The sequence below is a fragment of the Raphanus sativus genome, chromosome 6, assembly GCF_000801105.2.
Source record: "Raphanus sativus cultivar WK10039 chromosome 6, ASM80110v3, whole genome shotgun sequence".
NCBI classification, from domain to species: Eukaryota; Viridiplantae; Streptophyta; class Magnoliopsida; order Brassicales; family Brassicaceae; genus Raphanus; species Raphanus sativus.
In genome coordinates, this window is record NC_079516.1 from 37,073,498 (window position 1) to 37,092,526 (window position 19,029).

General features: G+C 36.4%; 3 protein-coding genes, 1 long non-coding RNA gene and 1 pseudogene across 8 annotated transcripts; 3 read left to right on the forward strand and 2 right to left on the reverse strand.

Moving 5' to 3' along the window:
• The first annotated feature begins 3,202 nt into the window (after window positions 1-3,202).
• LOC108811027 (F-box/FBD/LRR-repeat protein At1g13780-like) lies at window positions 3,203-4,534 on the forward strand (annotated as a pseudogene).
• Window positions 4,535-4,901: 367 nt separating this feature from the next.
• On the forward strand, window positions 4,902-7,918 carry LOC108807302 (factor of DNA methylation 4-like). 5 transcript variants are annotated; one of them, XM_018579573.2, is made up of 6 exons: window positions 6,168-6,276; window positions 6,371-6,430; window positions 6,522-6,737; window positions 6,853-7,114; window positions 7,197-7,409; window positions 7,501-7,918. In XM_018579573.2, the coding sequence occupies exons 4-6, from the start codon at window positions 6,863-6,865 to the stop codon at window positions 7,735-7,737; spliced, it is 702 nt and encodes a 233-aa protein (XP_018435075.1). In that variant the 5' UTR covers window positions 6,168-6,276; window positions 6,371-6,430; window positions 6,522-6,737; window positions 6,853-6,862; the 3' UTR covers window positions 7,738-7,918. The 5 variants fall into 5 exon arrangements, with proteins under 5 accessions (XP_056842828.1, XP_018435074.1, XP_018435073.1 ...); XM_056986848.1 differs by lacking the exons at window positions 6,168-6,276; window positions 6,371-6,430 and adding an exon at window positions 4,902-5,045; XM_018579572.2 differs by lacking the exon at window positions 6,371-6,430 and having other exon boundaries at window positions 6,132-6,239.
• Window positions 7,919-10,415: 2,497 nt separating this feature from the next.
• Window positions 10,416-10,712, forward strand: LOC130495811 (protein AUXIN SIGNALING F-BOX 3-like). Its single transcript, XM_056987334.1, has one exon. The coding sequence runs from the start codon at window positions 10,416-10,418 to the stop codon at window positions 10,710-10,712; it is 297 nt and encodes a 98-aa protein (XP_056843314.1).
• Window positions 10,713-11,770: 1,058 nt separating this feature from the next.
• Window positions 11,771-13,688, reverse strand: LOC130495461 (uncharacterized). The gene is made up of 2 exons (XR_008934736.1): window positions 13,515-13,688; window positions 11,771-12,826 (listed from the first exon to the last, which is right to left on the reverse strand). It is a non-coding gene; the product is annotated as an uncharacterized LOC130495461 (long non-coding RNA).
• Window positions 13,689-18,176: 4,488 nt separating this feature from the next.
• Window positions 18,177-18,980, reverse strand: LOC108808366 (pentatricopeptide repeat-containing protein At3g22470, mitochondrial-like). Its single transcript, XM_056987335.1, has 2 exons — window positions 18,318-18,980; window positions 18,177-18,191 (listed from the first exon to the last, which is right to left on the reverse strand). Exons 1-2 carry the CDS (start codon window positions 18,978-18,980, stop codon window positions 18,177-18,179), a joined length of 678 nt encoding a protein of 225 aa, XP_056843315.1.
• Window positions 18,981-19,029: the final 49 nt, after the last annotated feature.

A 19,029-nucleotide genomic window follows, 5' to 3' on the forward strand; every position in this document is an offset into this window, starting at 1 on the left:
ACTTTATATGAACTATAAAATATAAATCCCTAAAAATGTTTTAAAATAAATATCATTTTATAATATTTTTAAAGGAAAACTACTATCAAATATTCTTTTAATTTTCATTGGGATTTTAGAAAATCAAAATGAATATATTTTTAAACTAGATGGGCTTCAATGTAAAACCAATTGCTTATAAGTGGAGTGACTCATATATCTTATGTATTACTAAGGATCTCTTCCAACATCCGATGTGAGATCTTTATCCCTACTAAATTTCATATCTTTTTTGTTGTCATCAACATATACAAATTCATCATGACTCTGTGAACCAAACTGCTAACTCTGCATCCATGTGAATGACGAACTACAGTTGTTATCTGACACGTCGTGCTAGACTGTCCGTCTTTGGATTCTCTGTCCGAGGTACATGAATGATCTCTAAATTGAAAAAACTTTCTCGCAAGATCTTAATATCTTCCAAATAACTTACAGACGGCAATTATTTTGGTTCCGAAATCATCTTCACCAATTGAGAATAATTTGTTGCAAACGTGACCTGAAATTGACGTAAGTTCCTCATACACTCCATTGTCCATATTAATGTTTCCACCTCTGAGTGAAGAGGTGATAGACTTGCCCTAATATTCATTTCCCCCATCAGTCAATCGAAACCCCGTAGAGTGCTAAATCAACCTTGCCCTGAATAAAGATCCTTGTCTTTCCACGCACCATCTGTAAAACACCATCTTCCTTCAATTATTGGGAGGTTCCTGACCTCGACTTTTTGTACTGCCCGTTGAAAGCTCATTTCTTGTGTCTCAGCCCAAAGTGTTGATTATGTTTCTGCTAATTTGAGCGTATCTCTGGGGTTAATGTCCAAATTACTAAAGACTTTGTTATTTCTTCATTTTCAGATGTACCATAAAATCCATGCAAATTGATGATCATCCATCTTTGAGATGACTCTCCAAAAGAGATGATACTGGTGGGAAAAATATCTGGATTTTATGGTATACTTGAGAGTGCCCAAACTTGACATCTATATTTAGGTTTAAGTTTCCACAATTACTTTTACAAAACATAATAGCATTTACGTGAAAATAATACCTAAGTATTTTTTTTTAATTTCTTGATACAACTCAATTTTATATTATCTTTAATACATCTTATGATGCTAACATAATTTTTTAATTACGATATTGGTGTTGTACATAAGTATGTGTGAATATGATGAATATCTGTTTGTATGTATAAGACAAAACATATAATTAATTAAACATAATTTTTTTATAAAAAATAAGTCAGTTGTATAAAACTTAAAGAAAAACTAATTATAAAATAAGTATTTACTTTCTTTTAAAAGTATAATAAAATAAAATTGTAAAATTAATCTTGTTTTCTTATAATCAACTAACTTTAATTTTAATAGATAATTATGTGTTAAAAATTATAAACAAAACATAACTTCAAATATATCACCCGAAATGATTGTGACATGTGTCGATTAAAAAAAAGTTGTGAATGTGTCAATAAAAACATGCCCTTTATGTGAAAATAACTTCTTCTTCTTTTAGAAAAAGCCTAAATAAAAGGGATTTGTAAAATATTGTTTCCTTTTTAATTTAACCAAATTATATTTCTTTTTCTTTTATTTTTAAATCCTGACCAGAGAGAATTTTATAGTAATTTTTACTTTAAAGTTTAGTGATAAACATAATACAAAAAAATATTTAATTAACTTTTTAAAAATATTTAGTTAACAATAAAAACTGTAAATGTTTGTGATATTAAAAACGAATTTTGAAATTGGCAACTCTGAAAAATAGTTAATATTAACTGGAGATAATTATTGATAGCAATTTTAATTTTCTACATCCTAGAAAAAATATAATTGTAAAAGACTATGTAGTATTAATTTCTTTTTTTAAGACCCTGAAATTTTGTAAAAGAATTTTGTGATAATTTTTTCCTTTTTGAAATCCTAAACAAAAGAGATTTGTATCATATTTTGTTAAGTCATAACAAATTTTTTTTTGTAAAAAGTTAGTTGATAATATTTTTAAGAGAGGATTTGATGATGAACATGATACTATGAATTATTCAACTAATAAAACAAGTTTAAAAATAGTACTGATACAAATTGTAAAAATAGTAAATTTTTAATTTTTTATCAGTAACTAGAAATAATTATTTGAAAGCAGTTTACCTTTTATGAAATTCTAAAGAGTAGATAATTTTAGAAATTTATATGATAGTAATTTTATTTTTTCTAAAATCCTAAACAAAAATGTAAAAGAGTATTAATAGTATTTTTATAAAATAGAATGTTTTCCTGTTTGATCAAAAAATAATATTTTCCTGTTTTAAAAAAATAGAATGTTTTCCTTCTTTTAAAAAATCCTAGCAAAAAGAAAAATTTAAAAACTTATTTAATAAAACATTAACTTGGTACATAAGAAAGTGTATAATGCTGTTATTGACTCGATTGGCGTTTTTAACTTTCAGTTTTTTTATCTCATTCTAATTTTATTTCAGGTTTGGTTCAATTTAAACTTTTAAATATGAATATTTGCATTCAATGCCTACAACTTTTACCATATTTGCACTCAATGCCTAGGTATAAAGTTGATAACGATTCATCTATACACCATAATTATAACATACAAATATGAAATTGAATTTATGTGTGAAAAAAAATTTCAATTATTAAATAAATCTCACACAATTTATACAAAACAATTTAATATTAGTTTATAGTTTTTGTTAAATTAAAACACCAAATAAAACTCATTGCAATGAACGGACTCATATCTAGTTTTATATAAACAGAGGTCTCAATACAGAGGTATTTCATAAGATTAAGATATGATCTAAGAAATACATCATATAAATTATTTGTTTCTAAAAATTTGAAAACACAGCATTTTCTTAATTCTTGAAACAATCAAAGGAGTTGCAATCGCTTCGAACGTATAAACAGTAAACGCTCGAGTACTTTGAGCTATACCAAAAGTTACAGTTTTTCTCTCTGCACTATCGATAACTCCCGCGGATATAGTCCGCCAAGGTGAGTTCTTGAGAAACCATGGAGTCTGAAGTCTTGTGATTGATTAGAGAAACTCAACGCCTTGGATTCGATCAAAATATTTCTCTCTTTTTGATGCGGTTTGTTGCTTGCTGATTCTCTTAGGGTTTCGTTTTGTGATGTCTGACAAAACAATCGGTGCAGACAAGTGTTTTGTCCAAGAGATGGGAGAATCTGTATCTAAGCGTTCCCGGTCTTGACTTAGACTGCTCTTCTATTCCTTATGATGCCGACCAAGTGTTCTTAAGCATCATTGACAAGCTTCTTGAGTTTAGCCCTGAGTCTGTTCTGTTTAAAGTCAAGGTTAAGTGCAGAGACACGGTGATAGACGGGTTCAGGGATCGGATCCGCACATTCATTAACCGGGGGACACGACATCTTGATGTTGAGAGCAGTAAATATTTGATAGAGGATGACAATCTTCACTATCCTGCTTTTGACATCATGCCTATTAATCTCTTCACGAGCAGGACATTGGTTTACCTAAAGCTCCCGTCTTCTGGACTTGTGCATCCTGGTTTTCTTTTCATGCCTTCTCTTAAATTCATGCATCTGGATATCTTATCTTAGGGTGTCCTGCTCCTGAGGAGCTGACCTTGTTGAGGGATCTGGATGATGAATTTAGGGCTATGCTTGTTAGGACTCAGAGCTTGAAGAGGTTTCATGTGCTGCCATTTAGGAAGAAATATGTCCCTTCGAGAGTGGAATGCACACTTGAGATTGATGCTCCGGGACTAGAGCATATATATGAGTCTAGGTGATGATCAGATTGATAGCATTGTGGTAAAGAACCTGACTTCTTTGTTATGGTTGACCTTGATATCAAGTTTATTGTTGGGTTTTGGGTGCTTTTTAATACTTGGAACATATAAAATAGAAGTGAAACCAGTGATTTTCTCAATGAGATATCGAGATTAAGACATACAGTATAATCATCTCTGCCAAATTAGGAATGATTCCTAAATTCAATAACTTATCCCGTTTACAAGCCGTGTTCCATCGCAAGTTACTGCAGTTTCTTCCAGCCTTTCTTGAGCATTGCCCAAATCTGAAACACCTAATCTTGGAAAAACCATCTTATTCTTATGTTTTTTATGGATGTGTATTATTGAAAACTCCACATTTTTGTGTGTGTGTGTTTGCAGAAGGTTGTTCATTTAGAGGAGATGAAGGAGGGATTGGAACTCACAGATGTGTCACGGTGTGTGTCATCGACTCTTGAGTGTGTTGAAATACAAAAAAAAAAACTTGAATTGAAAGAAAGAAAGATAAAATTAGCCAGCTACTTTCTTCAGTGCGGCTGCTTTTTTTTAGAACTCAGCCGTACTAAAGAAATTCATTATAATCCCTACAGTTTATAATCTTCGAAATGTTGTGAAATTAGAGATATTCCACAAGGTTAATAAACTGACAAAACATTCTTGAGGATGTGAAATTATCATTCGAGCTATAGAAGAGGATTAATGTTATCATTTGATGAGTATTCTTTTTAGTTCAGTTTACCATTATCAATTTCTTCTTAGTCAGTTTTGTTTTCCTCTTTTTTTTCAAAAGTCCCAATAAGATGATCTTGCATCCCCTAAATTTAGTTTTATATGTTTTTATACATTTAAATATCTATTATTGGTTCAATTTTAGTTTTTCTCATCTGAATATGTCAAATTTATGAAAAAAAATAAAAAAATAATTGAAAGTAATCATTTTAAACCCCAAAAGTAATATTCTAAATTTCAAACGTATAAATAAAAAGAAACTAATTTCTGATTATTTAATTTAGTTTTACACAAAACAAAAGCCTATTCAATTTAGCATTGAATTATTATTGGTTTGGTTTGGTCTACAAAGACCGCACGATCGACGTCTCTCACTTGGTTCCTCACTTCCTCTCCACTCCAACAAGCAAAAGCTTACGTGCGCACCTGCTCTGCTCCCAAGGAGACTCAACACTTGTCGCCATTTTCTTCGCTCTCGAAAGGTTTTCGAATCTTTCTCCTCCATTCGCTTGTTTTTTTACCTTGCAGCTCGCTTTGTATCTACACAAGATATTCTGCAAAATTTGTTCTTTCTGAAATGGACGAATGGGTCTCTCTTTCTTCGTGTTTTTAAGCTCTTCTATCTTATTAAAACAGAAACATTCTGTTGGACCTAACATTTATTTTGTAAGTTTTTAAATTAAATACATCTTTATACTTTATAGTTAAACATACATTTAATCATTAATGTTCCTTTCTTTATACTACTATCCATGTTTCCAAACAATATACTTATTTCTTTATACTACTATCAGTATTTCCAAACCATATACTTATTTCTATATACTACTATCAATATTTTCAAACAATATATTTTTATACTACCATCAATGTTTCCAAATAATACAATAATTAATTTTATTTATTTTATATCTATCATTTTCTCTTTAAAATTTTGTAGAAACGTCATAATTTCATAAATTGCAAAATAGTGAACTTTAAAATTTCGATTATAAGATTACAAATTATGAAACTATTACAATTTAAATCCAATTAGATTACATATCGGTCATCCATCAGTTCAATCGGTTAGTCTCGGGTTTTAGTGATTTTTTAATATGAATATTTTAAAAACATAAATTGAATTGTTAGATTTCCGGATTAACCGGTATAATCACAATCGGGTTAAATTTGAAAATACTGATTTAAATGAAAAAATATTTTAAATACACACTCTTAAAAAATTACCAAAATATTTGTTAAATTATTAGTGAAATTTTTCATCGTAAAATATCCCGCTCTTCAAAAGCGCGGGTCAAAATCTAGTTAGAAGATTAAAGATGGCATCTTTTCTGATCGTCTCTTTTAGTTAGCGAAATTTAGTTCGGATTTTGAGTTAGGATTTTAAATGGGTTTTGTGTTCTGAAGCTCACCAAAGTTGGTGTCTTTTCATCTCCTTAGTTGTTTTCTTACCAAAGATGTGAACTTTCTTACCAAAGATGTGACATTTTTTATATATAAACCGGTACGGGTTCCGCCCGTTTAAATAAAGCCCGTCAAGCCCGCGGGCTTCGAGCCCGTTTAAACATCCCTAATCTCAGGTTTAGGATTCACTCATCACTCCCAAACTTTCCAAAATTGTAGCTTACTGTGTAAAGTATACATGTTTTCTGGTTGTAGGTTGAAATCAATCTCAGGTCTCTCTTTCTTCGTGTTTCTAAGCTCTGTACAAGAGTAAAGACGTCAACTTTTTTTCTGATCTTCCTTTTGTTAGCGAAATGCTGTTGGATTTTGAGTTAGGGTTTTAAACGGGTTTTGTGTTCTGTAGCTCCTTCTCACTAAAGTTCATGTCTTTTTGATCTCCTCTGCTCTTTATCTTTCCAAAGATGTAAACTTTTTCAGTGATTAGTCACAAACAGAACCATTTTCCTTGGCTTCTTAACTAACCGTGTAAATTGTACATGTTTTCCTGGTTGCAGGTTGCAGCAATGTATATTCACGAAGAGAGCTGGATGATCTGGAGTACAGATACTACTCTGAAATGAAAGATGGCACAGCACTATACCTTTTTTGATAAAGTTTGTGCAATGATTTGTGATAAAATGTTTTAAATTGATTTTTGTCAGAACTTAATGGCTATTGAAGAGCAAAACAAAACTGATGAAGAAATGACGAGATTGGCAAAACAGCAACAGGTATAGGCTTTTGCTTTATTTGTATGAAGGCTAATAATGTTTGAGTTGCAGTCTGTTTTTGATTTTTGGTAATAGTTATGAAGCAAGCTTGACTGTGGTTGGTGTTTTATTACAGAGGGAGAAAGATGAGTTATCTGGAGAAGAAACTAGATGATGAACTGGCACTGGAGCTGGAGATAGAGAGAATGAGGGGTGGACTGCAGGTGATGGGACACATGGAAGATCCTGATATGAAGGAAGAGATTGAAAAGACTAAAGAAAAACTCAAGGAAAAGGAAGAGGAGTCTGAATTCCAAGAGTCACTCTATCAAACTCTTGTTGTCAAACATGGCTACACCAACGATGAGCTTCAGGATGCTCGCAAGGCTTTGATCAAAGTAACCAATTCTCAACCAAATGATAGTGTAAGTGCTTTGCCATTTGATATTATGATACTAACCATGTCTCTAAGCTACCAAGAGTTCAATGCAAGAGTTGGGAGTACGTGGTAAGATCTCAGTGAAGAGAATGGGAGCTTTGGATGAGAAACCATTCCAAAAAATAGCTAAAGAGAGATATCCAGCAGAAGAGGCTGATGTAGAAGCTGCAAAGCTTTGTTCCTTATGGGACGACCACTTGAGAGACTCGGCTTGGCATCCGATTAAGGTCATCCAGATACACGGAATCCACAAGGTAACTGCAAAAATTCAATTCAATACACCTCTTTCTTCTTCTTCTTCTCTCTCTCTCTTAAACAATGCTCTGTATAACAAAATTTTGGTAGGAGGTGCTGAATGAGGAAGATGAGAAGCTGAAGGAACTGAAGAAAGAGCTGGGTGATGAAGTGTTTGAAGCAGTGGCACAAGCGCTCATGGAGAGGAATGAGTATAATGGAAGTGGGAGGTACATAGTGCCTGAGCTTTGGAACTTCAAAGAAGGAAGAAAGGCGACTCTCAAAGAAGGTGTGGTTTATCTCATGAACTTGTGGAAGCACCTGAAGCCAAAGCCCAAGCGTAAGTAACAAGCAAATAAATAAAAAAGAAGAAGAAACTGAGACCGAGGTTGTTGCTAATAAGTTGATACTTCTATTAAGACTAAGTGAGTTTTAATGATTTAACTAGAGCTTGATCCGCACGCCCGTGCGGATGTTAACTTTTTACTATTTTTTCAGAAATTTATATTTTCATGATTATTAATATATATTTTATATGTGTCATAATATAATTAACTGTATAAGTATTTGAATATTTTTAGGTTTTTATACATCAAAATCGAACCGGAATCAAATAGGATAATAGGATTATTTTTACTTTTAGAATATTCTCTTCATATACCATATTTCGGTAAATCCACAAATAATAATTTGAATGGTTGGTTAAATGAAATATATCTTATATTGGTTCGGTCTAGACATAAATTTTACGTTTTGTATATTATATATTTGGTATTGATAAAAACATATTTAAATTGTATAAAATGTAAATTTTGATTTATACGTAACCGGTTCAGGTTACTGACTTATAGATTGCCACCTGTGTATATTATTTGTATAAATGAAGAAGATAAAAGTGGTTTTATCCAAAAAAAGATCAAAGGTATATTCTAATAGTTTGTATTCAAAGAAGAGGTGATAAAGTAGAAGTCATGTTATGATGATGGTACTGAAAATTGGAGAATTTTCTTTCCACTTTTTGAAGGAGAGAATGCCCTGGTTTGTAATGGTAATGCCATTATTTCTATCGTATGTACAAATCCTTTGTATTTCTTAAAAAATAACCAACTAAACATGTTTAAATTTAATTAAATACAGTTTATATGATTTGTCTATACACGTAGTTATTATAGGTTTTAATAGAGAAGATGACAATTTGATTTTGACTTTCTTGTTACCATGTTTTTAGGTAAGATTAGATTTAGAAAATTCATTAATAAACAGAAAAATCAAAGAATAATAAAAGGTAAGTTTATTAATTATTCTAGTAGCATTCTATTGTAAATATTGTGCAAGTTTAAGGGTTATTCTAAATTTGTACTTCAGTATTAATAGATTAGATTACCACAAGACAAAGAGTAGAGAGACAATTATTAAGGTGACATCTTGGACGCAGATATTTTAATCTATGTGCTTGGTTTATGACTAATATATACTCCCTCCGTTTCATATTACTTGATGTTTTGTCTTAGTGCACAAAGATTAAGAAAACTAGATTTTTCTAAACAAATTATTTTAAAAAAAATATTTTAGAATCAATTAACCAATAATAAAAAAGCCAGTAAAATCTAATTGGTTGAACAGTTTCCAATAAAGTTAAAGTTAACTTTAAAATCTTAAAACTTCATCTAATTTAAAACAAAATTATCTTTCTAAAACATCAACTATATTGAAATGGAGGGAGTATATAACTAAGCAAGCAAAACTGATAAGCATCCGCAGATAAAAAGTTTCTTCAACACAAACTACATTCGAGAAGAAAAAAAATCACGACATGTCATGGACAAGACAAGAAGATTCATCATATCAATGCTCTCATTGCAACTAAGCACAAGTTTCTCGGCTAGTTCTTCGTGACCAATTACTTGTGTGCATTCAAAGAATAGCTGATGAGAAAGATCTGTGATACTTATTATTTGACGAGGGAATTTGGAGTTCATGTTGCAGTCTCTCTACAGATTCTGAGAAAGCGAGCAAAACAACAAAGTGCCGTGTATTATCATTTACAAAACAATACTAGAGAGGTGCACAAAAAAAAAAAAACAATACTAGAGAGAATTAACAGATTTGTTCATAACCTTAAAAAAAAAAAGCAAAGTATACAGATGACGGAGATTCTCAAACTTTGGAAATTCTTCCAAGGAGTAATTAATCTTGCAAGTTTGCCTCCATTGCTGGTAAGATGTTTGTCCTCTCTATGTAATGGAAACGTTATATTCATCTCCTTAACAATGGGATGTGTTGATCTTATCAGATATCTTCGTGAGCTGGACTTCGTTACATTCTCTACTTCTGCAAACAGATGACAAACACAGCGCTCATAACCGTGGCGAAAAACTGTCCAAACTTCATCATGTTCAGGCTATGCATCCTCGAGCCAAACAGACCACACCACACCACGTCTCAATCACTAGACTGATGCAGCATAGACTCGAGAAGCTTCTAAACAATGACGGTGTTTAGTTTTCCTTTTTACATTAGGCTTTAATTTCCTTTTTATTTCAGGCTTTAGTCTTTGTTTTTCCATTTTGTTTAGGGGTTAGGATCTTCTTTCTCCTATAAAAGAAGATCACGAGAATGTCTAGAGAACATCTTGAATTTTAATAACAATTATTTACAGAGCTTTACAGCACTTAGAGGAGTACTCTAGCCAATCTTCGAACTTGTTAAGAGTATTAACAATTCGAAAACCCTTTTGACGAGTTGAGAGTATCAACTTCGCCAAGAGTCTATCCCGTTCTTCAGGATCATTCTTGATCTTGACGAATTCTCAAGTTTTAAGCTTCCGCCTCTCTATCATAGACGAAGGCTTCGGTGCAACTGTGCAGGCCTGCAAGGGTCTAAGACGTCTCTCTGTATCGGGTTTATTAACAAACAAAGTCTTCCTCTACATTGGTATGTACGCAGAACAGCTTGAGATGCTTTCAATAGCTTTTGCTGGGGACACGGACAAAGGAATGTTGTATGTGTTGAATGGGTGTAAATAGATGAGGAAGCTGGAGATAAGAGACAGTCTGTTTAGGAACGCTGCGCTTCTTGCTGATGTCGATAAGTACAGAACAATGCAATCCCTTTGGATGTCGTCTTGTGAAGCAACGCTTGGTGGATGCAAGAGGCTTGCGAGAAATGTGCCCTGGCTTAACCTAGAGATCATCAACGAGAATGAAAATAATGATCTGATGATGGAGAGGAATGAAGAAGATGAAAGAGAGAAGGTTGATAGGCTTTACTTAACAGTGGTTGGAGCTAGAAAAAATGCACCTCTATGTGTTACGATTCTTTAGTCTCTGATCTCTGTTAGTGGAGAGTTTTTGTTGAAGTTGGGTATCTCAAGAAAAAGAGGAGTATAAAGAAGTAGATATATTTCAAATATATCTTATCAACAAAAGGTTTAGGGTTATCAAATGTGTAGATATTTCATATGATTAAAAAGAAAATACAGAAGAAACCTGTTTCCGTCATACATGTTGTGGAATAGTGCATTCTCAAACAAAGTGGTAGAACAATCTAAACTATCTAAGGGGAAGGGGAAGTACAAATAGTACTTAGACCTGAGTTTTGCACAAAAATTACTAACTTATGCCACTGTCTGATACACAGTCGTTTTATAACATTAGAAAATCGTCTGACTTTAATTTTGAGTAGTCGTGGTTTTTCCGGTTTTTTTTTTCTTTTGGATATTCACTCTTCCTACTTTAATTTTGGTTCAGCTGAAGTTTTTTGATTATCAGTTTTGATAGTTTTCATCTTCCCCTGTTACTAGGTTGTTTCATCTTCAAGCTTTTATATTTAAAAAGATGAATAGTGACTGCGGAAGTGGTTTGGAAATTATTAGATGTGTTTGGATCTGGCCCTGCGACAGTCCACCATGAGAGCTTCTTCCCCATGGCCATGGCCTAGCTCGATCTGCGACAGTCCACCATGAGAGAGCCGGTTCAAGCTTCACCGCTGAGTTCATCTCCTCCTCTGCGACTTACGGTGAGCATCGTGATATCCGTTGCGGCATCCCCTTTGATCTCGAGAGCAACAATGGCACATTTTGGATTATTTTATGATTTGGTCCTCCAACATATTGATTCCTTTCTGTTTGGCCCCACAATTAGGATTGTGCAGAGACATCCTCTTGATTTAGCCCCAAAATTTTTGAAAGTGCAATGTAGACCCACCGAATAATTCTATTTGCAGCCTTGGTCCCTGAAATTGTCTGTTGTTTTCACGTTTGCCCCAACACTTCTAAATTCACAGAAATATCCATACGAATTCGCCTTAAACTTCCAGAGATGCCTTTTTGACCCTAATATATGCAATTATGCGTATGAATGCAATATATACACCTAATATGTCATCTAAATGATTAAAATGAGATAAAATTACAATGTATAAACAATAAAAATGTTATGCGTATACATATCATATAAAAAATATGTAATATAGTGAGTATTAAAAATATATAAAATATTTATTTTATAAAAAACTTGAAACCCGCGTGGGCGCGCGGATCAAAGGCTAGTATTCATTAACAGACAATGAAACATTAAGGTGATGATTGTTTTACAAGTTTTTGGATTCTGGTTTTTAGTTTTTGGCTTTTGGTTTTTAGATTTTAGATTTTGGTTTTTGATTTTTGGTTTTTGATTTTGCAGTAGATTTTAAATACAAAATACAAAAATAAATTAAAGTGTAACAGATTTACAATATACAGACTTAAAAAAATTAATTAATTTTCTATAACATTTATGTCACAAAGATATAACTAAAATTATTGATTTTTTTTTAAAAAAGAAAAACATTTTTAGTCATAGGGAAAACCAAGAGAATTTAGATCTTGTTTTTTTCAAAGAAAAATAGATTATCAACAAAACATATAAACTTTACATAAAAATAAATTTAAATAACTAATTTTATTTTATTGAGAAGTTTTTAAAATGTTATAAATAGAAATTATTTTAGTAATATACTATTAAACAAAAACTTGTACTAGAGCTGATTGTTTATAGTAGTTATTGTTTTTATTTATTTTCATGTGTTAATGCATAAATATAGCAAAAGTTTAAATTAAAAAAAATGGAAAACTGTCGTTGGATTTTACAGAAACCACAAAAACTTAGATTTTAGTTTTTCTTTGAAAAATACAGTTACTTGAAAAAACTAGTTTTCCTAGATTTTAGGGAATCTATTTTCTTAAAAACTTGATTGTCTAAAAAAATAAATTTTTCAAAAACAAAAGCCAAAAACTAATTCAAAAGCTGGAAACAATCAACCTCTAAGAGTATCTAAGACAAGGAGAAGTTATAAGCATACGAGATCCAGAGAGAAGGAAGGGCCTTCTCAGAAGCAGCATTCCTCCTCCAACACACAGCAACAGCAGAGAGCAGGGAGACTGCAATTTGTAACCCACCTGCAAAAAAAAAAAAAAAGATAGGGTTAGTCGGAACACAAGAGAATTAATAAGCAGAAGAAACAATCTGGGATACTTTAAATTTAAAGCCAATCACAACACTTTTACTACATGAGGTTTTCACTCGAGTGAACATAATAAAAGTTGTAGATGATCTTTGACACTAGAACTTCAAAAACAAATTCTACCTCATCTATCGATTTATACCTAGAAAATATAGCTACTAGGCAGTTCTTAAGAGAGCCACTAAGATCTCATGTCCAAAAGAGTGGCTATTGTGAATCATAGCTCTAAAATCATCAGTCCTGCACAGATGCCAAGAACCTTCCTTAGAAGATCAAAAGAGCACTGAAAGAACTAAAACAAAGGAAGTCAACTCTGGGTTTGGCCAGAAGATGTCCAAATTCAACTCACTTATCCAAACATCAACTCCAGGAATCTGGTTCTGATCCTAAGATTCCCAAATATCAGAAAACAAGAACACTGGTTGATTCAGTGAACCAAAAAAAAAACATTAGTTAGTGACTAGTGAGTGATCCTTTAAACCCACAGAGACCGTTAGCTCCAAAGGCATCACAGATCAATCAATTGGACAGAAGAGAATCTTACAGAAAAAAAGCTCAAACTCTTAATCAGGAAAAATATATTCTCAATGTAAATTAATGGTGGGAAGTGTAGAGTGACGAACCAGACACTGAGGGAAGAGGAGCAACCAGAGTCAGAATCTTGGTGATTCAATCCAACGATGATGATCTGTCTCCAGAAGGACCAGAAAGCATATCCAAAAAGCTTTTGTCCAATTCACCACTCGATAGCATATCCATAACAATCTTTACGGTGGAAGCATCTGAAGAGAACCCACTGTAGGTTTATGGAATTGGATAATCTTATTAGTATGTGCAATACACGTATATATACTGAATACAAGTAGAATACTAGGTCTAGATGTTTTACTATACTGCCCTTTATACATACATACTCTATACGCCCCCTCAAGATGGAGGTAGTGAAACAACTCCAATCTTGTTCATCAGTTCTATGAATCGCGTCCGAGAGAGAGGTTTGGTGAGAGCGTCCGCAAGTTGATCTCTAGTTGAAACATGAGTAACCCGCAAGGCACCAGACTGAACATTTTCGCGGACAAAGTGAAAATCTAACGCCAGATGCTTCATACGGGAGTGGAAGACTGGGTTCGCACTAAGATACGTAGCTCCTACATTATCGCAGAAGACGACTGGCGGATGCGAGAGCGAGACCCCAAGTTCAGTGAGGAGCGAACAAACCCACTTCATCTCTGCAGCAGTATTTGCAACGGCTCGATATTCAGCCTCTGTCGAAGATCTAGCAACACCGGTTTGTTTCTTAGACGACCACGCTATTGGTGTTGCACCAAGGAAGAGGATGAAAGCATTAGTGGAGATGTAATCATCTGTATCTCCCGCCCAGTCCGCATCGGAGTACGCATGGAGAGACAGTGGCGTGTCGCGGCGAAGCATGATACCATGGGAAAGAGTGCCAGCAAGGTATCGGAGTACACGTTTCGCGGCTTGCCAGTGCTCATCGGTGGGTTGATGCATGAATTGGGAGAGACGGTTGACGCCGTAGGCGATATCAGGTCGCGTAATAGAGAGATACTGGAGGCTCCCTACTAGCATACGGAACTCACTCGGATCAGCCATAACCGTGCCCGACTTGAGCGTCAGTTTCGGCGAGACGGACATAGGTGTGAGGACAGGTTTGGCGTCCAACATCTTCGTCTTAGTTAAGAGATCTATGATGTACTTGCGTTGCATAAGATGCAGACCAGCAGAAGTTCTTGTAGCTTCAACACCCAGAAAATAATGAAGATCCGTGGGTTCTTTTAGCGAGAACCTAGTGGCAAGAACATGTATCACGCCATCAACGATCAGGCTGCTGCTTCCAGTGATGATTATATCGTCGACATAGACCAAGATGTATACGATGTGAGCTCCCTTGATGTAAACAAAGACAGACGTATCTGCAACCGAATTAATACAGCCCGTCTGGAGTAAGAAGTTTCGTAGTTCCTGATACCACGCCCGTGGTGCTTGTTTGAGTCCATAGAGTGCCTTCTTGAGGCGACACACATAGTGTGGTCTATCAGTATCTACGAAACCAGGAGGCTGAGAAACATAGACTTCATCCATTAGTGTTCCTTGAAGAAAAGCGTTGTTGACGTCCAGCTGTTTTATAGGCCAGGCGCGAGTGACGGCAAGTTGAAGTACGAGACGAATCGTGAGGGTTTTGACAACCGGACTGAACGTCTCCGCATAGTCGATGCCATACTCTTGGTTGTATCCGCGAGCCACCCATCTCGACTTGTACCTATCAATGGAACCATTAGCAAGATATTTAATCGTATGAATCCACTTAGTGGGTATGACATGCTGATTTGGCGCCGGCGGAACCAGTTCAAACGTTTGATTCCGAACTTGAGCATTGTACTCATCTCCCATAGAATGTCTCCAGTTTGGATCTCGCATAGCTTGGGCCACAGTGGTGGGTAGAAGAGGGTTCTTGGCTTGGTTTACAGCTAAAAGAGTAAGCTTTTGGGCTGGTTTGGTGATTTTGTTCTTAGCTCGGGTTTGCATAGGATGGGCGTTTGCTGTGGGAGGAGGTGGTAAGACTGTAGGTATAGGTGGTGAGGGCAATGGGATAGGTTCAGGTGCGGGTGCAGGTTGGGTAGTGGAAGTAGAGGGAAGAGTTTGCGGATGTGGAGAGGGAAGAGTTTGTGGTTGTGGAGTGGGAAGAGTTTGTGGTTGCGGAGCGGGGGCTGTGGGTGGAGGAGATCTCTCTTCATGTACCTGCACAGAACCAATAACAGTACCTGTTGTATTATTTCCTGGTGTTTCCTGGTGGTGAGGATCCGGACACGGGGGCGTAGGCGCGACAGAGTGCACGAGTGGCGCGATCGGAACAAGCGTCGGAGGAGCAAAGCTTGGTGGTTGGTTCTCATCGTTATCTCTTCTCACTGGTGGGGAAGCCATGTATGGGAACGTAGTCTCAATGAACTGAACGTGCCGAGAGGTGTATATTCGGCCGGTCTGTTGATGGAGACACAGGTACGCACTTTGCGTCAGTGAGTAACCGAGGAAGATGCAAGGTAGAGACCGGTCGTCGAGTTTGTGTTGAGCATAAGGTCGGAGCCATGGAAAACACAGACACCCAAACACCCGAAGCTTGAGATAATTTGGTTGTGTGTCAAAGAGCTTCATGTAGGGCGATTGGTTCTCGATGATCGGTGTCGGAAGTCGGTTAATGAGATACACCGCAGCTGCAAATGCATATGTCCAGTATGTTGTCGGTAGGCGAGCCTGGTGGAGTAGAGTTAAGCCTGTCTCAACAATGTGACGGTGCTTGCGCTCAGCCATGCCGTTGTGTTCTGGAGTGTGAGGTGGAGAGGTGAAATGCGCGATCCCATGTGAGGAGAGGATAGACCGTAGAGCAATGTACTCTCCGCCGTTGTCGGAGTACAAATTTTTGATAGGCTTGCCGAAGTGTTTCTCCACTAAGCTTTTGAAGTGAACAAAAGTTTCTTTGACTTGAGACTTCTGTTTGAGAGGATAGAACCATGTGTATCGGGTGAAGTGATCAACAAAGATAAGATAATACTTGAAATTATCGATGGATAAAATAGGTGAGGTCCACACATCGGTATACAAGTATTCAAGAGGCTGAGTAGAAGAGATAGTGTTTGTATGAAATGGAAGTTTATGGCTTTTATTAATGAGGCAATGAGAACAAGAGTTTTCTTTTTGAGCTGAAGCAGAAAGAGGTAACAAAAACTTGGAAATAATAGATTGCAAAACAGAAAAAGTTGGGTGTCCCAATCGGGAGTGCCAGGAAGCTAGAGTGGTTTTCGGTGTGGGAGAAGCAAAAAGGGAGATGGTGTTTGATGAAGAAACCGGCCACTCGTACATTTGGTCTCTAGTCTTGCCTTGGAGTAACCGGACCCCCGTGCTGAGATCCTTCACCTGAAAATGTGCAGGAAAGAATTCAACAGAAACGTTATTAGAATTGCACAGGCGATAAACAGAGATCAGGTTACGGTGAAGGTTAGGAACATATAATATATCGCGAAGTTTAAAGGCATGAGTAGAAGAGTTGAGAGTTGTGGAACCCGTATGCGAGATTTGCAGACCGGAGCCATCTGCGATGGTGACTTCTTCTCCACCGGTGTAGGGCTGATGGAGAGCCAAGTTGCCGAGATCAGTAGTCAGATGATGAGTGGCGCCACTGTCCAAAATCCAGTTTCCGGGATTGTAGTTTTGAGCAGTCACCATGTTAGCCCGAGGTTGCCAAGGCGTCGATGGTGGCGTGCTCGTCTTATTGGCGTTAGACGCCCCCTGGATTTGCGGACATCGTCGAGCACTGTGTCCTTGAACGCCACAGAACTGGCAGCGTCCTTGATATCCCCGCGGAGCAGTATCACTTCTTGGCGAGAACTGTTGTTGTTGCCAAGTTTGATGGGATCGCTGGTTGGTGTTGTGGTTGTTTCGGGGCTGAGAACTGGTGTGGCGTGGTGTGTTGTTGCTGTAGGAGCCCCGATGGTTAGCCATATTGGCCGTAGCAGGAAGAATCGCCGGGGTGGAGCTCTTGGCGAGAAGCTTGTTCTCGTGATTCAAGAGCTTCTCATGGATCTCCGCAAGCGATGGGGGAGTTTCACGGCCTTCCAGTTGATCTTTGATCGGCTTGTACTCCTCTGGTAGTCCCTCTAAGATGAACTCAATTTGATCCTCGATATCGTATGGCTTGCCGAGAAGCGCCACCTGATCGAAACGAGTTTTGAAGCCCTGAAAGTAGGTATCAATAGTCATCGTGCCTTTGGTCCAAGACTTGATCTGCTGTCGCAACTGCTGGATATGAGCACGACTCGGTTTGGCGTATGTAGAAGACAAGGTGTCCCAAATCTGAGCCGATGTCTCCGTAGTAGACAGAATAGGCTGGATCGAGACGGTGATCGCCCCAAGCAACCCACTGTAAACAAGGCGATCTTGGCGCTTCCAAAGAAGATGCGCGGGGTTAGCGGTCACAACTCCATCAGTCGTGATCGTCGGAGAAGGTGGAACGCTGGATCCGTCGAGGTGGCCTGACAGATCGTATCCATCGAGAAGAGCTCGAACTTGACGGCTCCACATAAGAAAATTGGAGGCCGTAAGTTTGGTGACGTTAGTCATGTTGATGTTCAAGAGTTTGGGAGTTTCAGAAATCTCAATGGTTTCGTTTGAAGTGATCGACATTGTTAACAGTCGATAGCTTGGGGAAGAAGAAACCGGGTGGGGAAGAAGATAGCGTGAGGAAGAAAAGAAAATAACGGCTAGGGTTTTGTTTATGGATCAATGCTCTGATACCATGTAGGTTTATGGAATTGGATAATCTTATTAGTATGTGCAATACACGTATATATACTGAATACAAGTAGAATACTAGGTCTAGATGTTTTACTATACTGCCCTTTATACATACATACTCTATACCCACAACTCTTCATTTCTTCTATAAATTTAGCTGATGTTGCTAAGTCACAGCCTCGAAGATGTGCTCTGATTAGTGTGTTGTACGTACGATCATCTGGCTCATACCCATCTTCCTTCATTTTTCTAAACAATGCATCCGCTTCAGACAGTGAGCCTTTCTTACATAATCCTCCAATCATTATGTTATATGTTTTGAAGTCAGGCTTCACTCTTTTGATAGTGAGGCTACGGAAAAGATCCCAAGCATCATCGATCTTACTAGCATTGCACATCCCGTGAATGATGATATTATATATACCAATATCAAGTTCCGTCTTAGTCTTGTGCATTTTATCAAGTATTTCCAGGGCTTCCTCTAGTTCTCCGTTGTCACACAACCCATCCAGCAAAATACCGTAAGTCTTGATATTTGGATGAACACCTTCAGAAACCATCTCCTGGAAAAGTTCCTTGGCAACATCAAGTTGTCCAGATTGACAAAAGCCTTGGATGAGAGTGTTATAAGTGACTGTATCTGCAACCACTCCTATAATAGACATTTTGCGGAAAAGTCTCATACCTTCATCAACCCGTTTAGCCTTGCAATAGCCGTTTATAAGGATACTATAAGTCACAATATCAGGATCGCATCCCTTGATAACCATCAGATCCAGCATCTGGTTAGCTTCATCTAAGCGGTTCCCCAAGCAAAACCCATGTATCAAA

Excerpts from the sequence above, each read along its gene's own strand:
- LOC108807302 (XM_056986848.1), top strand. The coding sequence starts at position 6,863 with ATGAGTTATCTGGAGAAGAAACTAGATGATGAACTGGCACTGGAGCTG. Across the intron at positions 7,115-7,196 it reads CTCGCAAGGCTTTGATCAAA|AGTTCAATGCAAGAGTTGGG; the intron begins GTAACCAATTCT and ends TAAGCTACCAAG. Across the intron at positions 7,410-7,500 it reads AGATACACGGAATCCACAAG|GAGGTGCTGAATGAGGAAGA; the intron begins GTAACTGCAAAA and ends AAATTTTGGTAG.
- LOC130495811 (XM_056987334.1), top strand. The coding sequence starts at position 10,416 with ATGAGGAAGCTGGAGATAAGAGACAGTCTGTTTAGGAACGCTGCGCTT.
- LOC108808366 (XM_056987335.1), bottom strand. The coding sequence starts at position 18,980 with ATGCTGGATCTGATGGTTATCAAGGGATGCGATCCTGATATTGTGACT.